At 39.3% G+C, this 23,312-nt stretch overlaps 3 protein-coding genes across 6 annotated transcripts; 1 reads left to right on the top strand and 2 right to left on the bottom strand.

Moving 5' to 3' along the window:
* Positions 1-1,211: 1,211 nt before the first annotated feature.
* Positions 1,212-1,975, bottom strand: LOC126585378 (antimicrobial peptide D1-like). Its single transcript, XM_050249787.1, has 2 exons — positions 1,863-1,975; positions 1,212-1,584 (listed from the first exon to the last, which is right to left on the bottom strand). The coding sequence occupies exons 1-2, from the start codon at positions 1,930-1,932 to the stop codon at positions 1,397-1,399; spliced, it is 258 nt and encodes an 85-aa protein (XP_050105744.1). The 5' UTR covers positions 1,933-1,975; the 3' UTR covers positions 1,212-1,396.
* Positions 1,976-6,637: 4,662 nt separating this feature from the next.
* LOC126588070 (O-fucosyltransferase 23-like) lies at positions 6,638-9,553 on the top strand. 4 transcript variants are annotated; one of them, XM_050253209.1, is made up of 3 exons: positions 6,638-6,708; positions 7,569-7,688; positions 7,777-9,553. In XM_050253209.1, exon 3 carries the CDS (start codon positions 8,003-8,005, stop codon positions 9,353-9,355), a length of 1,353 nt encoding a protein of 450 aa, XP_050109166.1. In that variant the 5' UTR covers positions 6,638-6,708; positions 7,569-7,688; positions 7,777-8,002; the 3' UTR covers positions 9,356-9,553. The 4 variants fall into 4 exon arrangements, with proteins under 4 accessions (XP_050109166.1, XP_050109167.1, XP_050109164.1 ...); XM_050253210.1 differs by lacking the exon at positions 6,638-6,708 and adding an exon at positions 6,970-7,385 and having other exon boundaries at positions 7,819-9,553; XM_050253207.1 differs by lacking the exon at positions 6,638-6,708 and adding an exon at positions 6,970-7,385.
* Positions 9,554-20,053: 10,500 nt separating this feature from the next.
* On the bottom strand, positions 20,054-21,780 carry LOC126585265 (uncharacterized). Its single transcript, XM_050249669.1, has 3 exons — positions 21,681-21,780; positions 21,119-21,594; positions 20,054-21,038 (listed from the first exon to the last, which is right to left on the bottom strand). Coding segments are annotated over exons 1-3 (1,131 nt in total). The 5' UTR covers positions 21,682-21,780; the 3' UTR covers positions 20,054-20,384.
* Between the last annotated feature and the right edge of the window lie 1,532 nt (positions 21,781-23,312).

The raw sequence follows: 23,312 nt of genomic DNA, 5'->3' as shown, positions 1-23,312 counted from the left end.
CCATTGGTTTGAGACGTGCATTCGCTATTTGTGTCGACAACTTCATCATTTGAACTTACTTCGTCGTTGAAGACCTGATGCACTAGTTAATTAGTAATATTTATACACTTAAGGGGGAGTGTTGCAATCCTAATTTAGCTAGAAATATGATTATGTAAATCCTAGTAAGTCCTTATTCGATTCTACCATATGTTTTAGACAACACCCTATTTAAGTTGTAAAACCTACTAGGTAAGGAAGTTACCTTCCTACTGATATAAATAAAGACACAATGAGTAAGAAATCATACCTCTAAATTCTCCCAATTCTTTCTATACTTGCCACACCTCTCTCAATCTCTCTATAATTCGTCAATTAATAGGTCTTACAACAATGTGTGTGTGTGTGTATATATATATATATTGTAATATATGATATTTTGACTCCTTCACATAATGTTTTACATTGCTTTTTTAACGTCCTCGTTTTGTGGAAGTCCTGAAATTGTCATCCCTCGTCTAGGTTTCCTTGATGCCCGGGCCCATAATAGATCACCCCTAATAATCAATATCTGTTTATAGTACGGATGTACCGATTGAGATATATTTGTTTGAAGGATCGATGTTTTGTCTCTTCTTTGCAAAAAACATGTAAGCCAAAACTGGTGTAGGTATCTAAATATGTGTGAGATAAGGAGAGAAGATGTTCTAGGGTTTAGTGTGTTGTGGGTTAAAGTGGGTGGGTAAAGTGAGATTAATTAGTTTGCTCTTTTTAGCTTAGAGTGCAGTTATAATGTCAATTAACCTTCCAATTATATCTGTTTCCCTCCCCGTCGCTCGACACTCAATTTTTGGAGAAATTTTTCAGTGTGCTGGGAAAATAGTATAGTGCACCAAATGTTATAATATAATTGGTTGAAAATTTTTTCTTCTTAAGTTTTCAACCAATTGTATTATACTTGTCGTATCGAGCCGTGATCCTAGCACACTAAAAAATCTCTCATATTTTGCACCACATAGAGAAGAAAAAACCATTAAGTCTATGCGTGTTCAGCACAACACAAATGTGAGATAATCCCAACAAAAAGCACATTAAAGTTTGTACTTTTTTTTTCTAATTAATTTTAATTGTCGGATTCATAGTTTTTGAATTAAGTTATAATTAGCTAATGCTCCATGGTTCCATGCCCCACCCCGCTACTTACACAACATCTACAAATAAACAACATGGTATGTAAAAACTCTGGAACTTTTGCATCATTTAATTTATCATATGAGTATGTGTTATTTGTAAGAAACTTTGGCGAATAATATACATAGTACAGAGACTGAATCATTCACAAACACATATGGATCCATGTTTACGTACATATACATTGAAAATGAATGCAGTTTTGGAGTATTCCTAGTGCATGTAGTTAGTGTTCAGGGAGGCGGCCTTGCGGACAACCTTTACCATCATAGCAAACGCATTTGAAAAGTAAGCAGGCTCCAGCAGTCGCACCTTCCCGTTCTGTGCATGCCTTGTTGCAATTTGGACTCCACAAGCATGAACCCTGCCATGTGCTACTATACGACCAATCACGGCATCCTATAAGCTCGCTATCTGCATTGTGCAAGAAACATATACAGTCATAAGTAAAAGATCAAAATAAAAAAGAAAAGAAGTCAATCGATGACCTTTTTATAATTACTAGAGATTTTTCGGTGTCCACACAATATTACTGTTTCACTCATATTATAACACGTGTATTTGCTATTTATTAATACACTTTAAAAGTGAGACATATCAAATATATCTTCCACCTGTGTTATAACAGGTAGAATTACACACCCCATGGCAATTAGTGTTTCCAATACATTTAAAAACTTGTCCTTTCTTACCTGCAACTGCAAAGACAATGAACAAAACCAAGAGCACAGAAAGGCAGATTGACATTGAGGTTTTAGCCATCTTCTTCCTCAGTTTTCAATTAGTAATTAAAATTACAATTGCATGGCACAACTTGTTCGAGTTTAAGGTGCTATATATATGCTTGACTTGCAAAGTGGGGATCAGTTAGGGCATCTGTACAAATATTAAGGTCCAGTCGTTCCACCGAGTGGGCAGGTAAGCAAACCTTATGTGCACCATATATTTAGGTACAAATAACAACATGTACAATTGGATAGAAACAATAACTACAACAAAAACATTGCTAAAACACACATCTTCTCAGCTCATCATGCTTACGCAGGTAAGTTCGTTGGATCTATGCGTCCAAAGCCGATGGACTTTTAGATCCGGACTACTCATTTTAAATCATGCGGTCTTTATTAGTCCATCCTACTAAGCCACCTCACACAAATCAAGAGTCTGGATCTCTCTGTTTTTTCAACGGTGTGAATCTCTAAGTCCTTGGGTTTCAGACAAAGATCCGGAGAGGATCGGTTCAATTTCAAGAGCTCTGGTCATGTCTTTCGTCGTGTTGGATTCCAAGGTCATAATCCAAATTTGGAACAGATCATCTATATCAATATTTGGGCAGTATGGGCTTGATGACCTAGATCATCTTCTAACACCCTTTTGTGAATGGGCTAGGGTTAATCCGTTGCCTGGAACTTGGGCTAGGCTGCTTGTAGTTGAAAGAGAGGAACCTCTTCTTGTGAGACTTCTCCAAGCAAATATTTTTGGCACTTGTTTCATTACAGTTGAAACTTTTATTGCTTCGTGTCTCTTGCTGACACAGGATTACAAAAAGTTCAATCATGAAAAGTTGAAAACTCATGTAAAATACATTGACCTATTGTCACTTAGTATTATGGTTTGGTGGTATTTTTCTTCACTTGTAAGTGAGAGGTCTTAGGTTCGATTTTCGCCAAAAGTGAAGTTGAACCACATTGTTATGGCAAAACCATTATAAGACTTGAGACTGTAAGTCTTAGCCTACTCTCCTACCCTTTAATGTTTTTGTGATACATTTGTAGATGGTGTTAGTTACCCAGAGAAATTGGTTTGAATTGGGCCATAGAGAAGGGGTTCTACACTTTAGGCACCAAGGTAATCAATGTGCTGCCAAGACCATCAGGAATGTGCCCATGATAAAACATTTTGCCACTAGTTTGAAAACATCTTCACAACACATATTCCTAGATGGAACATTTATTAATCTCACCCTTCTTCCCCTTAGAGCTTATGGTTCGGTCTCCTCCCCCCACCTCCTTAACATAAATAATTTTGTTTGTTTAAAAAATACAAAAATATTATCCACGTATTTTAGTAGTGGAATAATAAGCACTACTGCATCAGCATGCATCAGGTTGCATTTGTATGCATGCATGTGAGCCAAATTATAGAAAGGGCGTGGGGTGGGCGACAGGTGAATGCATGAAGGGAAAACATAAAGCATAAATTAAATACATGTTGTTGGTCATTTATTATTGGTTAATAGAATAGGAGGTTTTGAAGGCAGCAGTAGTTAAGTTAGCTACCTAAAACATAAAGCATAAATTAAATACATGTTAGTCTTGTGATGTGTTATAGTATTTTAGTTTTCTATTAGTGTCGATGTTACAACTCTAAATTAAATATAAAGGATGAGAGATGATTTTATATTAAAAAGAAAGAGATAATTTGAACCCGAAACATGTCCATTAGGTTAAAAATGAATGGCCATAGTAGTATAGGTAGTCACTTGAACTAATCGCTTATGTTTTCTATAATTTTGAAATATGACTTGATCGACCATCCCATATGCCTTGCTAGAATATTTTTATTTTATTATTTTTTAATATGCCTCGTGAAAATTATTTAATGGTGTTTATACAAACGTGAATTTTCATGCACATAATATATATATTGACTTTCATTTTCATTCCTAACATATATATCGATTAGAAAGGATAATATGGCAGAGTTGATTCAAATGAACTTTATTAATAAAATTACTTAGCACGTTTGTTCATACAAACAGGGACGGAGCTAGTTTTTTTTTAGTTGGTGGCTAATTGCATTTGATGTAAAGAAATTCATTATAGTACAATTTTTTCTATTTTTTATTGTTTTTCTGTTTCTTCTCAAATTTTATTGAGCCAACTTGTAGATATCTTTTCACAATGATAACTTATTATACATATTATTTAAAAAATTTAACTAATCAATTAAAGTACTTGAATGCCATAAGTACAAGTTCGGTTCATTGTGGTTTGTTTCCTCTATACAAATTAAACTTCAGTGGTGGTAGTTGTCCTCGCCTTAGTTGCATCCGTCCTTACATACAAACGATATTAAGAGAGGGAGATTCGAACTTGAAATCTCTAATGAGAGAAGTCAATATATACGTTTTTTCCCATAATTTTAACCAGCTAAGTTGTAAGCTCTTGCCGCAATTCTTTTCCCGACAGGTTAGGCTTTTTTTAGTCTCATGATTAACCTTTGCTAATTGGTTGTGTTTATTTTAGTTAATCACAATCTCCATCCATGTTACTCCTGAGCCCCACTAGCAATTTCACAAATAGATGACAGCTAAACAAAATAAATAAGGGGTATGATTTGTCAAATTATTAGAGACGGTTAAAAGTCTACTTCCAACAACATCAATATTGTTCTAAATTTATTAATCACTACATGCACAATCCATCAGGTTTGAGGTTTTATCACAAAATGCCTTAGTATTGGTGGAGCCAAGGAGACTCACCTTACACATGGGCCAAAGGACCCACCATCATTGCGCAGGGCCATGGAGATTCATCAATTACGTGGCAGTACATGTATGCTCTCTGACTCTGATACCATGTCAAATTATCAAAGAAATTGGCCAAATACTCATTTCTAATAACATCAATATTGTTCCTAACTTGTTCTACCATCTGCACAATCTGTCAAGTGTAAGATTTTCTCATGAAAAGACCACAATATTAGTTTGAGTAGAGTTCTGATATCTAAATTCATTTTTGTTAGAGATACAATCGATGTCACATGTTTCAAGATGACTGATCACCAACGACCTTTGCTAGAGATTTGGAAAAGAACAAGGATTGTCTTGCCCTCCCACTTATGGTGATCTCCATGCTTTCCTGTTTTGTGTGGTCACGGTTAAGTTACGTCAACATTTTATATTATTTTTTTATAAAGATAATAAAACAAAAATAAATAGTAATATAAAATGTTGATGTGACTTAACCGTGATCATACCATCAGAATGACACAGGAGGACACCAGAAATGAAAGGACAGACAATCCTTATCCCTTGAAAAACCCTCCACCAATTTCTTTGAACTTGTTTAATTGTGTGGGTCAACATTCAACAATACGAAAACGTTGAAAGACAAATGCATCCACATGGTATAACTCAAAAGTCCCATCGTAAACATTACAACAGACATACCTTTCCCAGGTCCCAACTCACAAAAGGTCTCCCTCCCCTGGCTGCCCATGCTTTCCTTGGCTTCTTACCTTAGTAAACACTAATTACATGTATAAAATGGTGGAGTTTATAATTCTTTTCTTGTTTTCCCCAATGGTTTTTCTAATTTGTTTTATACTTCCCGAATTTTCTTAGAAAATTAATACAAAGTACACTTAAACAACTTTCTTTATCATTAAGGACCTCTTTTTTTATTGTTAAGGGCACTTTTTTAATTATAAAGGACATTTTTTTGTTAATTTAAAATCCTCGTGAAGTGTGACTTTCGTTTAGTTTTTTTTTTCCTTACAATACATAAAGTATCCTTAATAACAAGAAAAGCTGTGTAAGTGTTTTTCAATAGAAAAAAACATTTGGTGAGGGACTTTTTGTTAGTTCTCCCAAATTTTATTAGATTGGAGGACAATCTCACCATTCATATTTGTAGAAGAAAAATCGTAAAATAAGTTTTCAATACGTGTAATTACATACAAATCATATGGACATCAAATAATCTTTATACTATGTACGTTAAAAAACTCAAACTTGAAATATAATTATTCGTAATTGCTGAATGTTACATAATCACTTTTCTTCTTAGTATATAGAACTATAATCGCGGTTTGGATGTGCAATATATGTCACAAAACAAAACAATGTATGGGAAAAAAAACAATGTTTTTAACCACTACACCATTTATGAGAATTTTCTTGTGGATAATATGTTAAAAAACTAAATTTTGTAAACTAAATAATAGAATTATTAATTAACGTGATTATTTTTTAAGAAATTTTAACGAAAACTTCTAGTACTGTTCATTTTAACGAAAAATCACATTTTTACACTAAAAAGTTAATCCTGTTACTACTCACTTTATCTTTTATTTTGTCTTTATCATTAAAACTCAAAGTTTTCAAATTTTTTTTCATTAGTTTTCCTTATTTTTTATTTCTAGCTTATCATTTGACATACAAAATGTAATCTTAAAAATGGAGGCAGATTGTGTGCCCTCATGCTATGATGCCCTTTCCATCCCCTTCTATTTGTGCGGTTACGGTTAAGTCATGTCAACATTTTATATTAATTTTTTTATAGAAATAATAAAATAAAAAATAATAAAAATATAAAATATTGATGTGTCATAACATAAATTAAAAAAAAAAAAAAAAAACATCATAACAGGAGGGTATACAATCTAACTCTCTTAAAAATATAATCTATGCATTACTCGTTTTCTATTTACCAAGATATGTTGCAGAGGCTCAGAGGAATAAGATTTTCATATGTCCGTCCTTTTTGGTCTTGCCTGATTAGACAGTTTGTCTACATTGCTCATCTCTGAGAGGTCCTTGTCCCTTCCCATTCGGTCTTTTTCTTGGACAAGGATTGTTTGCCCGCCATTCCATGCTTTTTTATTTTGTGTGGTCACAGTTAAGCCATGTTAATATTTTATATTAATTTTTTAATGAGATAATAAAATACAAAACAATAAAAATATAAAATATTGACGTGACTTAACCGTGACCGCACAAAGTAGGAGAGTATGGAAGGGCACCACAACTAAAAGGGCAGACAATCCTGTCCCTTTTTCTTTGCCATTTCCCAACAACATCGTTCTGTCACACACTAGATTCTTGCCCTACTTTCATCTCCATTATTTTATTTCCCTTCTTGAAGCATCTCTCCTCTTTCAATTTTACTTTTTATTTTTTATTTTTGTTGTTGTTGTTTTTCCACCTTTACTAACTCATTGTTTTATTTAATTAAAAATATGATGTTGTCATGAGAGTGATGGGCTGGCATGCATTTTTCGGATTGCAGGAATTCAGGCTTTTTTTTTTTTTTTTTTTTTTTTTCTGTATTTCCTTGACACATGTTCATCTTCTTCTTATGTGGTGTCTTCTGCTTTCTGGGTTGTCATCAGAAAATTGAGATTGGATTCATATGAAATCATAACCCAATTGTGTTTTTGGAATTCTTTGTTGTTGGGTTTTGAGTTTTAGGCTTTCAAACTCCAAATATGTGAGTTTTATGCAGTTTTTTTCTCTCTCTCTCTCTGTATGTCCGTGTCCGTCTTTTTTGTTTGTTTTATTATAGCAACATCTGCAGGCTTTGGAATTTTGGATTATATGTTGTTTTATTCTGTGAATTATGGGGTATAAAGGACACACCTTTAACAGTTTTGTGATTGAATTTTTATTGCAGTGGGACAACCATATCACATCCTTGCCTTTCTCGGAGCCTTCTACTTTTGAATTTGGAATTTGGGTTCGATTGGAGGATTGCTTCTTTCAACAAATTCCGGATTAATTTTGTCAATAATTGGTAAGTTTTCTTCTCACAATTCACATACAATCCTTATAGAATTTGATTCTGGTCATATAATTTGTATATATTTGTTTGGTTTATGTAGATTTTCATGTGTCCTGCACGTATTTGAATTCAACTGTTGCAGCAACTCTGCATAAAAAGTCTCGAATTTCATACGCTGGAATGATTGTTCTTCTGGTTTTGTGCAAATTGTCTCTGAATTGAAAAGGGTTCATGCTGATTTTTTGGTGCCAGATGAATTTTTATGTTCTTGGGATGATTTGAAATTCTGGGATTTCTGGATTGAATAGGGTTTATGCTGATCTTAAATGGACGTGCCTTCTTACTGTAAGAATTTCAAAATTCTCGGTTGCCATTTGAATTCGTTCGGATGCAAATGTGTTGTTTTAGCTGTGACTGCTCTGGTAATCAGAGCTGTTCTGCTTCCTACATTCTCCATCTTTGATGGAACTGAACAGGACAACTTGGTATTCATCGGTAATCTCTCGTTGTCATTCGGTCAGAAATCTGGAGTCCGAAAAGATAAGTTTCTGGAGGTTCCTCAAATCGTTTGGGGACTAAACAATCAGAAAATAGCGTTTGCAAGAGCTTGTCTGACCGCAAGGCTTTTGAACCGGACGCTTTTGATGCCTAGCTTGAGTGCTTCCCTGTTTTACAAGGAAGTAGAGCTCTTGGAGCCGATTTCCTTCGATAAGGTGTTCGAGTTCAAGAAGTTTAATTCTCTCTGTAATGGATTCGTTCAATTGGGTGAACTTTCAGATGTTAGAAACCGAACAGGAGCATTTGAGCTTCAGAAAGGAAGCGGAAGGAGGTGGACTCCCGAGAGGGACATGGATCAGTTGAAACAGCATAATGAGGATCCATACAATGAGTACGAGGTGATTCGAATCGTAGGAAAGAATCCGTTTCTGTGGCACGATCATTGGCCTGTGAAGGACTATGCGAAAATCTTTGAGTGCATGGTTTTGGTTGATGAGATAATGAATGAAGCGGATAAAGTCGTGTCACGGATTAGAGAGATAGGAGCAGCACAAGTAAGTAGTCGGAAAGAGTCTGCGCAAATTGGCATTAGCCCGGCAGAGAATTCTCTCGTGCAGCCGGTGCCTTATGTGGCTGTACATATGAGGATAGAGATAGATTGGATGATTCATTGTAAGAAGCTAGAGCAAAGATCAAACATAACCCAAATTTGTAGTAGCAAGGAGGAGATCATGGAAAGAGTAGGCAACATTGTTGGCCTCAAAGCGCCTGTCGTTGTTTATTTAGCTATAGCTGATAGCCTTCTTCATGATCCGTCTATTCTAAACGGCTGGAAAGAAGGCCTGATTCCTTTCGAGAAGAAGAAATTGGGCGTCGAAGGAAATTACAAGAAGTTCTCTTATCTCATTCAGTCTGCAATCGACTACGAAGTGTGTTTAAGGGCTGATGTGTTTGTGGGAAACAGTTTCTCGACATTTTCGAATCTTATAGTTCTGGATCGAACGCAGAAGCTCATTAGGACGGGCGTGACAAGCTCGTGTGGTGTGGATGTAAGGTGGCCTTCTTATGCATACAACATATTAGGGGAATCCAAGGGCCCTCAAAGATGGATGACAAATATGTCTGGCTCAAGTCTTCAAGCGATTAGCTATGGCTCCAACGACATCTCCTGTCGAGTCTGACGATCAGTTTTTCGGCCAATGGATATACTCGATGCTCCGCCGCGTAATCGAAATTATTTCTTCCCTCCGGCGCAAATTTGTTGGTATAGTTTCTCGGATTTTCTTTTTCCTTTTGTAGAGAAAATCAGTAGCAGAGAATGTTGAAGTAGCACCAAATTATATTATTGATGTAAATTTCAAAATTTAGTTTTTTGTGTAGTTTTCAGGCGATTGATTTTTTTTTTTTCCTTGAATCTTGATGGAATGTAAGTAATTTTTACTTAGAATCTTCTTGTTTTACCTTCTTGGTTATTCTTTTCATTTTAGAATCGTCTAATTTTTAGATCATTATTTAGAGATGAACTCTACAATAAAAAATCAACTAAATTGGAAATTGTTAAACCGTTTGATAAAGTTGTCGAACTTTTACGATTTATGTAATATGGTTCCAGTGAATATTAGTTAATTGTTAGATGACTAAATGATTTTATAATCTAGTTAATTTTGCAGATATGATTTTTAAAAAATAATTTAAAAAATAGATGATTTGAATCATCTTGCAATATTGCATGAAGCAGAAAAGGTGAAATTCCCCTAAATGAAATACCAAAATTGTACAGAAAAAGGAAGTCAGTCAGTCTGTCCTCACTTTGTTAGTCTAACACAAAGTTATTTAGTGGCAGTGGTAGGGTCATGTCATTTGGTACAGTTTGAGCTTTTGGCACATCATCTTCTTTGTATTTATTGGAAGATTGAGAAATGCTAAGTTTTCTTAGACTTTTTACTTTTTCAGTTTAATATTAATTTTCGTACAAATAATATAAAATATAATGCAAAAAGATGAAGAGACGCATATTCTATAAACAGTTTCACTTTTAAAAGAGTTTTATTAACATTTTTCTTGAAAATTTTGCTATGGCTCCAATGACATCTCCTGTCGAGTCTGACGATCAGTTTTTCGGCCAATGGATATACTCGATGCTCCGCCGCGTAATCGAAATTATTTCTTCCCTCCGGCGCCAATTTGTTGGTATAGTTTGTCAGATTTTCTTTTTCCTTTTGTAGAGAAAATTAGTAGCAGAGAATGTTGAAGTAGCACCAAATTATATTATTGATGTAAATTTCAAAATTTAGTTTTATGTATAGTTTTCAGGCGATTGATTTTTTTTTCCTTGAATCTTGATGGAATGTAAGTAATTTTTACTTAGAATCTTCTTGTTTTACCTTCTTGGTTATTCTTTTCATTTTAGAATCGTATTTTCTAAGTCATTCTTTTAGGATTTATGTAAGAAAATATGGATCCAATGAATATTAGTTAATCTAACTTTAGGATTTATGTAAGAGAATATTATTCATATTGCAGGGAAGCAGAAAAGGTGAAATTCTAAGAAGGTATATATGACCAAAACAGAAAATACCAAAATTGTACAGAAAGGAGTTCAGTCAGTCAGTCCTCACTTTGTCACGTCTAACACAATCCAAGGAATAAAGTTTTTAGTGGCAGTGATAGGGTCATGTCCTTTGGCACACTTTGAGCTTTTGGCACATCATCTTCTTTGTATTTATTGAAAAATTGAGAAATGCTCATGTTTTTATGGATTATTTACTTTCCAGTTTAATGCTAATTTTTTTACAAATATTATAAAACATAATACAAAAAACATGAAGAGACATATAGTTCATAAACAGTTCCACTGTTAAGAGAGTCTCATTAGCATTTCTCTTGAAAATTTTGCTCACTCTATTTCTTTTTGTTCTAGGAGGATCCTCTAATCATATTCAGTCATCGTACATCGTGCAGTAAAAAATTATAATAATTTTTTTTATTTAAAATTGAATATAAACAGTACCTGATAAAAATTGATCGTATAATGTATGATAAATGGATGTGATTGAAGAATTCTTGGGATCTTCACAAAGAAAATCCGACGAGCATACTTTCTCCTTTTGTTTGCTTGGACTTGGGAAATTGGGTGAAAAATCACACTACTGGGACCCCCAATGCTTTAGGGTTTAATTGTAATTAGGAATGTAATCATAATTTTTTTTTCTTCTTTAACACTATGTAAACTTGTGAGGTTTTTTATTTTTTATTTTTTATTTTGGTAAAAGGATAATTTATTAAACCACCAACAGCTAACAAATAATACAATGAAGGTCCAAAGACAACATATCAACAAGCAAAATTAGGCCCAAACACACTAGAGAACACAAACTGAGCCCAAAAAAACATTTAGGCCTAAACTTTACAGCAAGCCTCCGAAGCCAGAAGCTTCCCCAGATTTCCACAGCCTTCTCCCCCATTCCAGAACTATTCAGTCCATTCGATTCCTTCATCATCGTCAATCACTGCCTCAACAAACGAAAGAAGCCAACTATCAATGCCGGACTTGGCAGACAACAACGAGAAGGTGGTGGTGTTGGCAACACTCGAGCCAGTGGATACACTGGAACTTTACGCACGATCGCAGTATGATGCATGGCTAAAGATTGGAGCATGGAAGAGCCTGGAAGATTAATGCGCACGGGGATAGAGAAATATAATAGAGAAATATAATAGATCGGAGTAGAAATTTGGGAGAAAAAACAATGGAATCAAGGAAAACAAAACAGAAAGAGCGCAAAAAGGAAACGGCAATTGACCCCAGCTGAAGCTAGGGCCGATGCCACCAAAATTTATGTGGTTTGAACACCTCACACAAGAAGTGAGAAGAAACTCTTAGCTTGAGAGAAAGGCTCTCACCACGGAGAGAAAAAGTAATTTCGAGAGAGATTATTCTTATTATTATTATTTGGGTTTAGGGGTTTAATTTTAGGGAACTTTAACGAAAAGCTCTCGGTACTATTCATTTTAACGAAAAATCACAGTTTTATACTAAAAAGTCAATCCTAGTACTATTCACTTTACCCTTTGTTTTGTCTTTTTTGTTAAAACTCAAAGTTTTAAAGTCATTTTCATTAGTTTTCTTTTAATTTTAACCCAGAGGTTTGTTAATTGCTATGAGACCATGGGATTGCTATGGGTTTTTCTAGAGCTAGGTAAAGAAGACAGAGGTTATAAGAGAAAACTAGTATTTGTAACAAATTGATCAACAATTAACCTAATTAACTTAATAATATATCTAGCAACATGTCTTTTTTTTTTGTCATTTTACACAGTCACAATAGTTTTATATAAAAGTTTACAAAACACTTTGACATTGTTTTTTTTTCTTTTTTTTTTTTGTACTGAAAGCACTTTCACCACTATAGTTTACCAAACACTTACTTGATTTTTTTTTCACAACTGTTTATTCTCACTACACAGTAAAAACAGTTTTGGAAAAAAACACAACAATTCCTAACTAACCCTTACTCTAAATTTTTCTCTGGCGGACAGTAACCTAGGGACATCCTTTTTTTTTTTTTTTTTTTGTTGAGAAAAACTAATGAAAAAGACTTAAAAGTTTTGAGTTTTAACGAAAAGTACAAAATAAAGGGTAAAGTGAATAGTACCATGATTGACCTTTTAGTGTAAAAATGTGGTTTTTCGTTAAAATAAACAGTACTGAGAGCTTTTCGTTAAAGTTCCTTTTGTTTGTACCCAAACGGTAATCTGATATTAAAAGCACGACATTCAATAAAAATTGATTAGTTAATGGTTAATAATTTCGTTTATAGGAAATGTTTAAAATAACTTGAATATGCTCGATATTTCCACAAAAAGATCCAAAAAATCATGGAACGATATGCAAGGAGAGGGGGATGAAGTGTACATTTCACCCCATATTCTCTATATTTCCGAAAATCAGTCAATTTCTTCGATATTTTATTATCCTTGTAGAAACTTAGACAAAAAGTTACCAACTAGTGGTCGAGTTTTCTTCTTTGTCTCTTTTCAAGTATCTTTCTTCGTTTCTTTTTCTATTATGTGAATTCAGTTTTCAGTCTATCATATATTTGGAGATTGGTGCAATTGAAATGTACTACATAGGAAGGTCTAATCAAAATGAAAGATGAAGATTAACTATAGTTTTAACTTTGTTTGTACCATACTTGACCAATCCCGAAACTACCGAGCACCGGCCAACGCTATACTGTCAAGGACCCAGAAGAGTTCCCCTCCGACCAGGAGGCCAATCACTACTCGACACGTGTCAAGATTAGAAGCCAATCAGAGCGCAGCACGTGTCGACATCAAGAACCAATCATAACATGACACATGTCAATGTGACAAAGCTACAAGTTTTTCTATAAATAGGGGTCATTCCCCCACAATATTGCGTAATGCCATTTGTGTTAAATCATTCACAAGAACTCACTAAATTGAGAGCTTGATCCTTTGTACTTGTGTAAGCCCTTCACTACTAATAAGAACTCCTCTACTCCGTGGACGTAGCCAATCTGGGTGAACCACGTACATCCTGTGTTTGCTTCTCTGTCTCTATTCATTTACGTACTTATCCTCACTAGTGACCGAAGCAACCAAGCGAAGGTCACAAAACCCGACACTTTCTGTTGTACCAAAGTCTTCGCTGATTTTGTGCATCAACATTTGGCGCCGTCTGTGGGAAACGACACTTATTCCTACTCTCTTCAGCTGTGTCAAGCTGATTTCTATCATTCGTACACTTTCTTTTGATCAGGCATCCCTCTCCAGCATGGGAAGCGAAGGAAGCCACAACACACAGAATGACACCCCCCTTGCACATAGTGCGAAACAACGAAAGAAGGAAGGAAAACGAGTTCTTCTTCAAGCTAAAGTCGATGAGTTGGAAGCTCAGAACAACAAGATAGCAATGAGGAATGAGGTCCTCCAGGAGCAATATGAGAAGCTCTTCGAGACACTTCACGAAGCTAGGCAAGCTCAGACACGCGAGCTTGTTGCCCCCGTGGAAGTCAACCATCAACTGGGTGCCCTCCAACATGGAGGGTCACATGCATTCGACATAGATATCCCTGATAGGGAACAAATTACCCCTCGATTTGATAATCAACATGAGGCTTCTCTTAACCCAGTTGCTTCGACCCGAACCATGAGAAGCGGAGGGAGACACCTCTTTGCTGAAGGGGCAGAAGGATCGAAAGCCGTCTTTCGCGATTGTCGGGATTTCCTGAAGCAACGTCGAGAGAATTCCATCCATATAAGCTCAAAGATCAATGACCCAAGGATTTCTGAGAGACTCGGTCCCCTGCCACGGCCCGAGCCGGCCACCAATTTGGGGAAGGGGCAACAAGTCCTAGAGAGACATGAGGGTACAGGGGACTCAGAGGTGTTCCGACAGACATACCCTGGAAGCCAGTACAGCGAGTCCAGGGAAAAATCACATGCCCTTGATCAAACCTTTCTAATTCCAAGAGGAGATGGAGATTTACGAAAGAAAGCTCCAGTGGCACATAACTCCGCTCAGGACCCCCTTGTCCTACAACTTCTTGAGGAAGTAAACAAGTTGAAGGCTGAACGTCAGGCTGAAATACCTGACTGGAACCAACCCAAGCCTGGCCCTCTTACAAGGAGGATCCTCAACACCCCCCTTCAAGCAAAGACAAAGCAGAAGCTTGGCTTGCAACTTTATACTGGAAAAGAGGACCCGATTGAGCACCTTAACCTCTTTGAGTCCACCATGGCATACCGGATGCACACCGACAAAGAGCGATGTCTTCTCTTCCCCTCCACCCTCTCTGGCGGAGCTCTAAATTGGTATTGTCGTCTTACACCTGAGACGGTAGACTCATTTGAGGAATTAAGGAAACTATTTGTTTCCCAACACATTTTCCAAACCGATCGCTTGCACTCTGCAGATGACCTGTACACTATCCGCCAGAAGCCAGACGAGTCATTACGTATGTATGCTGGCCGCTTCAGCCATGAATACTCCCGGTGTGCCGAGGCAGACGACAAGACTGCCCTCAAAGCCTTCACGGCAGGCCTACGTGATTGTTTCTTTAAATACATGATCAATGCCAATACTTGGAAGACTTACTCTGAGGTGATGGCGCAGGCTTATAACCATGCCTCCGCCGAGGCAAAGACATATCAGGAGAAACCCCCTACAACCATCCTTTATCAACAAGTGGGAGGTGAAAGCCAGACTCACCTAAATGAGAAGACCTCGACTTTCCAAACAGCAGTGGCACCTCCCCATGCCTTGCATAATGCTTCACCGAATCAACAGACATATCAATTTCAAGGCAAGAGGAAGGATTTCCATCCTCACCACTCTCCTTCCAGTAAAAAGAATAAGGGACACTATCCCGATAACCAAGGGTATCGCCACAATAACGCTCGCCCCCAGGCAGTCAATGCAGTGGGTCAAACCCGCGTCAAGATACCCCCTACCCCAAGGTATGAGACATACACGCCCTTGAATGCCACATGCGCGGCCATTTACCCCAGCATAGCTCACCTGATACCAAAGCCAAAGCCGAGGCACCCAGATTACACGCCCCCGAATAACGCGGGCATGTTTTGTTGCTACCATGAGCATAACGGCCATGATAGCGAGAAATGTATCATCCTCCGTGATCGTATTGAAGCTTTGGCACGAGAAGGAAAAATTGATCAATTCCTTCTTCACCCTCAAAGGGATAACCGTAACCAACGCCAGGTGAATGTCATATATTCCATAAGCGGCGGCACACCCATATCTGAATCTTCCAATAGGGCCATGAAAAACAGTGAACGAATTCTGAGGCCTGGTCACCAAGTGTTTCACGTGGAAGACATCAGGGGAGGGAAGTATCAAAAGCCTAACTGGGATCCGATATGTTTCTACCCTGAGGAAGAAAGAGGCATCATCTACCCTCATAACGACCCATTGATCGTGGAGGCTCACATAGCCAACTTTGATGTTCGACGAATCCTCGTAGACACAGGGGCTTCGGTCAATATCATGTTTGCCGAAGCTTTCAGGGCACTCAGTGTCGCTGAACACTTGCTTGATCGCTCGATTTCTCCTCTGATAAGCTTCTCCGGTGATATCGTGCAACCCTTAGGGAGCATACATTTACCCTTTACTATTGGTACAGGCCCTTACACGGCTACCATTACCACTAACTTCCTAGTGGTTGACTGCCCAACGGCATACAATGTCATCTTTGGGCGCACAGGCATCAATGATCTCAAGGCTATGGTATCCACGCATATGCTGTTGATGAAATTTCCAACCCCCCATGGCAACGGTTACATCAGAGGAGATCAGCTTACTGCACGATCATGTTACAACACTTCAGTTAAGCAACAACACTTGCCCGGACCCAAGGAAACCCTGTCTGTACATGACCAAGTCACAAAGACCAGCCTAGATGAAGCGAACTTGGATCTTCCTGATAGCAACAATCAACCCGATGATCCTCGAGATGACTCTTTCACCCAGCAAGCCCAACCTGCTGAAGAGTTGGAGAAGGTACCTATCTCAAGAGATTATCCAGATCGCATGGTGAAGATTGGCACCACATTGTCACCATCCCTTCGGTTAGCATTGATATCTTTTTTGAAAGAGAACACTGAAGTCTTCGCCTGGTCATACGAGGACATGCCAGGCATCTCTCCCGATGTCATATGTCATCGTTTGAGTATTGACCCCAAGATCAAGCCGGTGAGACAGAAGCGAAGATCTTATGACGCTGAACGATATGAGGCAATGAAAGCAGAAGTTGAAAAACTCAAAGGCATAGGCTTTGTCCGCGAAGTCAATTACCCGACATGGGTAGCAAATGTGGTCCTTGTTAGGAAAAATCCGACCAAAGAAAGTCTTTCGCTTCAAAAGGTCTTGTGGAGGATGTGTGTTGACTACACCGACCTAAACAAAGGGTGTCCGAAAGATAGTTTCCCTCTTCCTCTTATTGACAGGCTTATAGACTCTACGGCAGGGTGTGAGCTCTTGAGCTTTATGGACGCTTATTCAGGATACAACCAAATCCTCATGAACCCCTCAGACCAAGAACACACGGCCTTCACTACTGACAGGGGACTATATTGCTATAAAGTCATGCCTTTCGGCCTAAAGAATGCAGGAGCAACTTATTAGAGACTGGTCAATTCAATGTTCGCCGAACAAATTGGGAAGAACATGGAAGTTTACGTTGATGATATGCTAGTCAAAAGCAAACATGCTGACCAACACATTACCAACCTATCTGAAACTTTCACCATTCTAAAGAGGTATCGAATGAGGTTGAACCCCAACAAATGTGCCTTCGGCGTGGGCTCTGGAAAATTCTTAGGCTTCATGATTAGCCAACGAGGCATTGAAGCTAACCCTGAAAAGATCAAAGCAATCCTCGACATGAAAGAGCCAATAACTTCAAAAGACATCCAAAGCCTTACTGGCAAGGTGGCAGCCTTAACCAGATTCATCTCTAAGGCCACAGACAGATGTGCTCCTTTCTTCAAAGCACTCAAGGGAAATAAGAAGTACATTACATGGACGGAGGAATGTGCCAAGGCATTCAGGAACCTCAAAGAGTACATGAGTAAAGCCCCTCTGCTCTCCAAACCAGAAGTTGGTGACACTCTCATCATCTATCTATCGGTTTCGGCTTCAGCAGTCAGTTCTGTTCTTATTCGAATGGACAGTGGTGTCGAACGGCCCGTCTACTACGCTAGCAAGGCCCTACAAGATGCGGAGACACGATACTCCAACATTGAGAAATTAGCTCTAGCATTGGTCATGTCTGCTCGGAAACTTCGCCCTTATTTCCAAGCACACGCCATCATCGTGCTTACCAATCACCCTCTTCGACAGATACTCCAGAGTCCTGACACGTCTGGACGAATGATCAAATGGGCGATAGCATTGGGTGAGTTTGACATCTCCTACCAACCAAAACCAGCCGAAAAAGGTCAAGCAGTAGCAGATTTCATCGCCGACTTCACATATCCTGTTGACATTGCTTCTACACCTGAAGCAGTAGCTTCATTACCATCGGAAGCTCAGAAGATAAAACCAACAACCCTAGCATGGAGTCTGTATGTTGATGGCTCATCCAACCAACAGGGCTGTGGAGCGGGACTAGTCTTGACTACGCCCGACAAAGTAGCAATGGAGTATGCTCTTCATTTCAAATTCAAGGCATCAAACAATGAGGCCGAGTATGAAGCCCTTCTAGCAGGATTACGTTTGGCCAAACACCTCGGGGTTAAACAAATTGATATTTTCAGTGACTCCCAATTAGTGGTCAACCAGGTTACCAACAACTTTGATGCTAAGGACAGCTCCATGGCAGCATATCTTGCGCAAACACAACTTTTGCTCAAGCACTTCCACTACCAGATCACCCAAGTTCCTCGAGCGGCAAACAGTCATGCAGACGCCCTGGCTCGCCTTGCCTCAGCTGTGGAAGACAAGATTGGAAGAAAAATTCATGTCGAACTGTTGGCAACACCAAGCACCATGGCCGCAGAAGTATGCAACTTACAACAGGGGGATAGTTGGATCACCCCGATCTATAATTTCCTTGCTCATGGCACCCTCCCAAATGCTAAAGTCCAGGCTAAGCAAATTCGATACAAGTCTACCCGCTACCTGATCATCAATGATCAACTCTATAAGCGAGGTTTTAGCCTGCCATACTTAAGGTGTCTTACGCCTGCCGAGGCGGAAATCGTCCTTCGGGAAATACATGAGGGAGTCTGTGGAGATCATGCTGGATCTCGGTCCCTAGCACACAAGACTTTTCGCCAAGGATATTACTGGCCAACACTCCACCAGGATGCCATCAAAGTATCCCGCTCATGTGACAAATGTCAACGATATGCGACTATTCCTCATTCCCCTCCAGAGCCTCTTACTCCTATGATCAGCCCTTGGCCCTTCGCCCAGTGGGGACTTGATTTGATCGGCCCAATGCCGGCAGGGAAGGGAAAAGTCTGTTACGCGGTCGTTGCAGTGGACTACTTCACAAAGTGGGCCGAAGTAGAACCCTTGGCAACCATTACTGAGGCAAAGATAGAAGACTTCGTGTGGAAGAACATCCTTTGTAGATTCGGCATTCCCAATGCGATAGTCACTGACAATGGGCGACAGTTTGACAACAAGAAGTTCAGGTTGTTCTGCTCTAAGTTCAACATCAACTTATGCTTTGCCTCTCCAGCTCATCCCCAGTCTAATGGACAAGTTGAGGCCATCAACAAAATAATCAAGCGCACTTTGAAAACCAGCTTGGACAAAGCTAAAGGCTGTTGGCCAGAATTTGTACCCCAAGTTCTTTGGTCATATCGCACTTCATATCGGACTTCAACAGGAGAAACTCCATTCTCACTTGCCTTTGGCACAGAGGCGGTTGTCCTTGTTGAGCTCGAGCAAGCAACATTCCGAGTCCAGAACTACATTCAAAGTGAAAATGACAAACAACTCACCCTCAACTTGGATTTAGTCGAGGAACACAGAAACCAAGCTCACTTGAGGAATGTCGCCTACAAGCAGCGCATCTCCAACTATTATGACTCTAGGGTCAAGCCTCGTTCTTTCAAAATAGGAGACTGGGTCTTAAAGAAAAGATTACTCTGCGACAGAGTCCCGAGTGAAGGCACACTTAGTCCAAACTGGGATGGACCGTATGAAGTCATTGGCATCAGTCGCCCTGGCTCTTACACACTTAGAAGCTCCGATGGCAAGACCCTTGGCCATCCATGGAACGCTGATCACTTGAAGTACTACTACAAATAGACTCACGATGTACAAGTGTTGAGCTATAGCCGTTCGGCATCCTATGTAATGAAGGCCATTTGGCAATGAATTCAATAAAGAGGTAATTTAGCCAACTCAGCCCTCACTCTTTTACATTCCTAGCAATGGAACACTCAAGTGTTGAAACCTCAAAGCAGATATATCCAACACGAAACAAAATCTAAGTATGTGTCGACAAGACTATACAAAGAAAGGAACAACCAAACAAGGGCTTATATCCAAACAATAGATCTATTCATACATAGCCAAACATGCATTAATAATAGTGCAAACACTCATAAACACCTAAAATCCAAAACTCTCAAGCTTATAACATGGGCACATGTTATACACACATCAGACTACTACATCCAGAATACATGCAGATAGTAAAGACACTGCTATTCATTCTCATCTGAAGCCGAACCCCTGGCAGTATCATTCCGCGTCCTACCATCATCCTCTGCATCCCCAAGATCCTCTTCACCATGCTGAGTCTGTGCATCAGCACTACCTTCATTATCAGACTCATCTTCGCTGCTAGGATCAACAGCAAGGACAAATGTCTCGCCCTTTCGATGATGCTCATCTATATCTTCGTGGTATTTTCGAAGAATGCTCCCATCATCATAACGATCAAGGACGGCCATCCATTTCCTTTTTTCAAAGCGAGCTTCTTGAGCACAGTGGGGTTTAATAGCAAGATGAAAGGTCGAAGAACTTAAGTATTCTTGCACAGCAGCCTCCCTTTCAGTTGGAATGCTCTTCTCCAGTTCAGAAATCTCAACTAAGGCACCATCCAATTCTCCCCTAACCTTGGATACCTCCAAGGTAGCCACCTCCAACTGTTTTTTAGTTGCCTCAAACAATTTCTTAAGCCTTAGGTTCTCACCATTTCGCCTTTTCAAGCTCTCCATGGTTTCGTCCTTCAGTTGGAGAGCCTGAGTCAAAAGTCCCTTATTCCTTCGGGCCTCGTCCACAAGCTGCTTATTCTCCTTCAGTTTTGCCTTGTACCGCTCAACCTCTTGCAGTCTGTCGTGATACTCGGCCATGACCTGCATGGCAAGACGATCATCACTACCTAAATAATGATAATAAAGAGGAAAAAGTAAGGAAATGACAAAGTAACACTCACATATGAAGACAGCTTCAACATCCGGTCGCAATCCGATTCATCCTTAGCTAAGGGCTCTCCGAGCTCATCGAAGGCGAATCGACGCCCTGCCAAGCAATTGTTGATATCCCCAAAATCCTTTGGCCGCGTGGCAACCCTCAAGTCCTTCCACGGGACACTGCCAGCTCTTTCCTTGCCTTTCCCCTCATGGCGGGAACCAGGATCACTTTCCTGGACAGTGTGCTCCATAGTAAGAGGAGGAGGCAACAGTCGGCTCCCTTCTCCTACAACTACGGCAGCAGTATTTTCAACGGCCTCGACTCCAGTCTTCCTAAAGGCAGGCCCCTTAAGGACCCCATCTTGGGACTTAGGTCTAACGGATGGTTCCCCTCGGAACTTATGAATTTTCTTATGCGGTAGGATGTCTTCCGAAGGAACTAACACTGGTGCTTTCCTTTTATTGGTGCTAGTCCCTGTTTTCTTGCTTACCTTCTCCACTGCATAAGGAAAATCAAAATAAGAAATACAACTTTCCAAATAAAGTAAGGAATTGAGCTAAGTTTACATGAAGGATGCAACTTACTCGATCGTCCCTGGCTCTCGGAAACTAAGGGTTGGAAACCGTACCGACGAAATAAGGGTCGTAGCTTGCTTAAGTGTCTATCCTCTTTGGGCACCCTCAACACCTTCTCTATGTCAGATAGCTCCTGCCCAAACAGTTGGATAGTGCCCCGCGTCACTACATGAAGCAAAGTGTTAGAAGCAAGAAAAGACCACAACAAATAGCAAATAGTACGAACGGTTGATACGTTACAACCTACAGTCTGGAAGTGAGTAAGCACACGTCGCTCAGGCGTGACACCCTTATCATACTCCCAATCATTATACAGAAAGCACCAACGGTTTTTCCATGTGTAGTATGCCTTTTTCTTACCATACACAATACGCTCTCTCTCACTCCGACATGCACACTCGGCATAACCAGTGCATGATTTTGCTGGGCGCATCTTGTAACAGTAACGCCATTGATGGAAGGAAGGCTCACACAACCCACACTCCATCCAAATGATATAAAATCCAATCAAAGTATCCCAGAAACCAGGATTGAGTTGCCCAGGTGCATATCCGATCAAAGATAACATCTTTTGCAACCACGGATGTAAAGGTAGTCTCACCCCTAAAGTCAGTAATATCTGGGTGTAGAACATAACATGACCCTGGGGAGGCTCAGAAGGCCATTCTTCATCATGTACCAAACGTATCCCTACACTACGAGGGATATTACATGACTGCCTTAGCGCCTCAACCTGCTTCTCATTATCTAACAAGTTATTCTTTAGATGGTCTGCTGTGAACTCAGAGCGAACTATGGGTATGGCATAAAAAACAACCCCCTCACCCAACGCCATGGAGGAAGAACTAGCAATAGCTAAAGTTTGACGGTTGGGAAGATCATCCAATGTTTCTCTAGTACCGGACTCTAACAAAGACCCTGAAGACTCCGACATTGCAGACTCAGAATTAGAGCTAAAGCTAGAAGAGCCCTCATCACTAGAACTTCCAGGCTCTGACATCTACAATAAGAAGAAACAAATTCTATCACTACATGCATGATCAAAACATAAGGAAGTTCCTATATTACCCACATGAAGATGGTGCAAAGCGATGCCGGAACCCTTCTCAATCAGAAAGCAATCCGTCTTCCACAGTCACTACAAAACAAGCAAATGAAGACCGTGTCAAGCGCCAAAAAAAAAAAAAAAAAAAAAAAAAAACAGCTTCATCCAAAAAGCTTCACCCGAAAAGCTTCACCTCCAAAGCTTCACCCAAAAAGCTTCACCCGAAAAGCTTCACCTCCAAAGCTTCACCCACAAAGCTTCACCTAAAAAGCTTCACCCACAAAGCTTCACCCAAAAAAAAAAAAAAAACTTCACCCGAAAAGCTTCACCTAAAAAAGCTTCACCTAGAAAGCTCCCTCTACATACTTTCACCATCAAAGCTTCACCTAGAAAGCTTCATCTACAACGCTTCACCTAGAAAGCTTCAACACCAAAGCTTCACCTAGAAAGCTTCAACACCAAAGCTTCACCTACAAAGCTTCAACACAAAACCTTGCTCCAAATAAACAAATTTTGTTCACAAAACCCAAGATGCCCTTGAACTTGTACAAAAACACTTGGGTAAACATAAACATTTTTTGTTTTACACCCACAAG

This window comes from Malus sylvestris, chromosome 10 (genome assembly GCF_916048215.2).
Source record: "Malus sylvestris chromosome 10, drMalSylv7.2, whole genome shotgun sequence".
Lineage (NCBI taxonomy): Eukaryota > Viridiplantae > Streptophyta > Magnoliopsida > Rosales > Rosaceae > Malus > Malus sylvestris.
The sequence above is the reverse complement of the archived record's forward strand: the minus strand, read 5'-3'. Positions and strand labels throughout refer to the sequence as shown.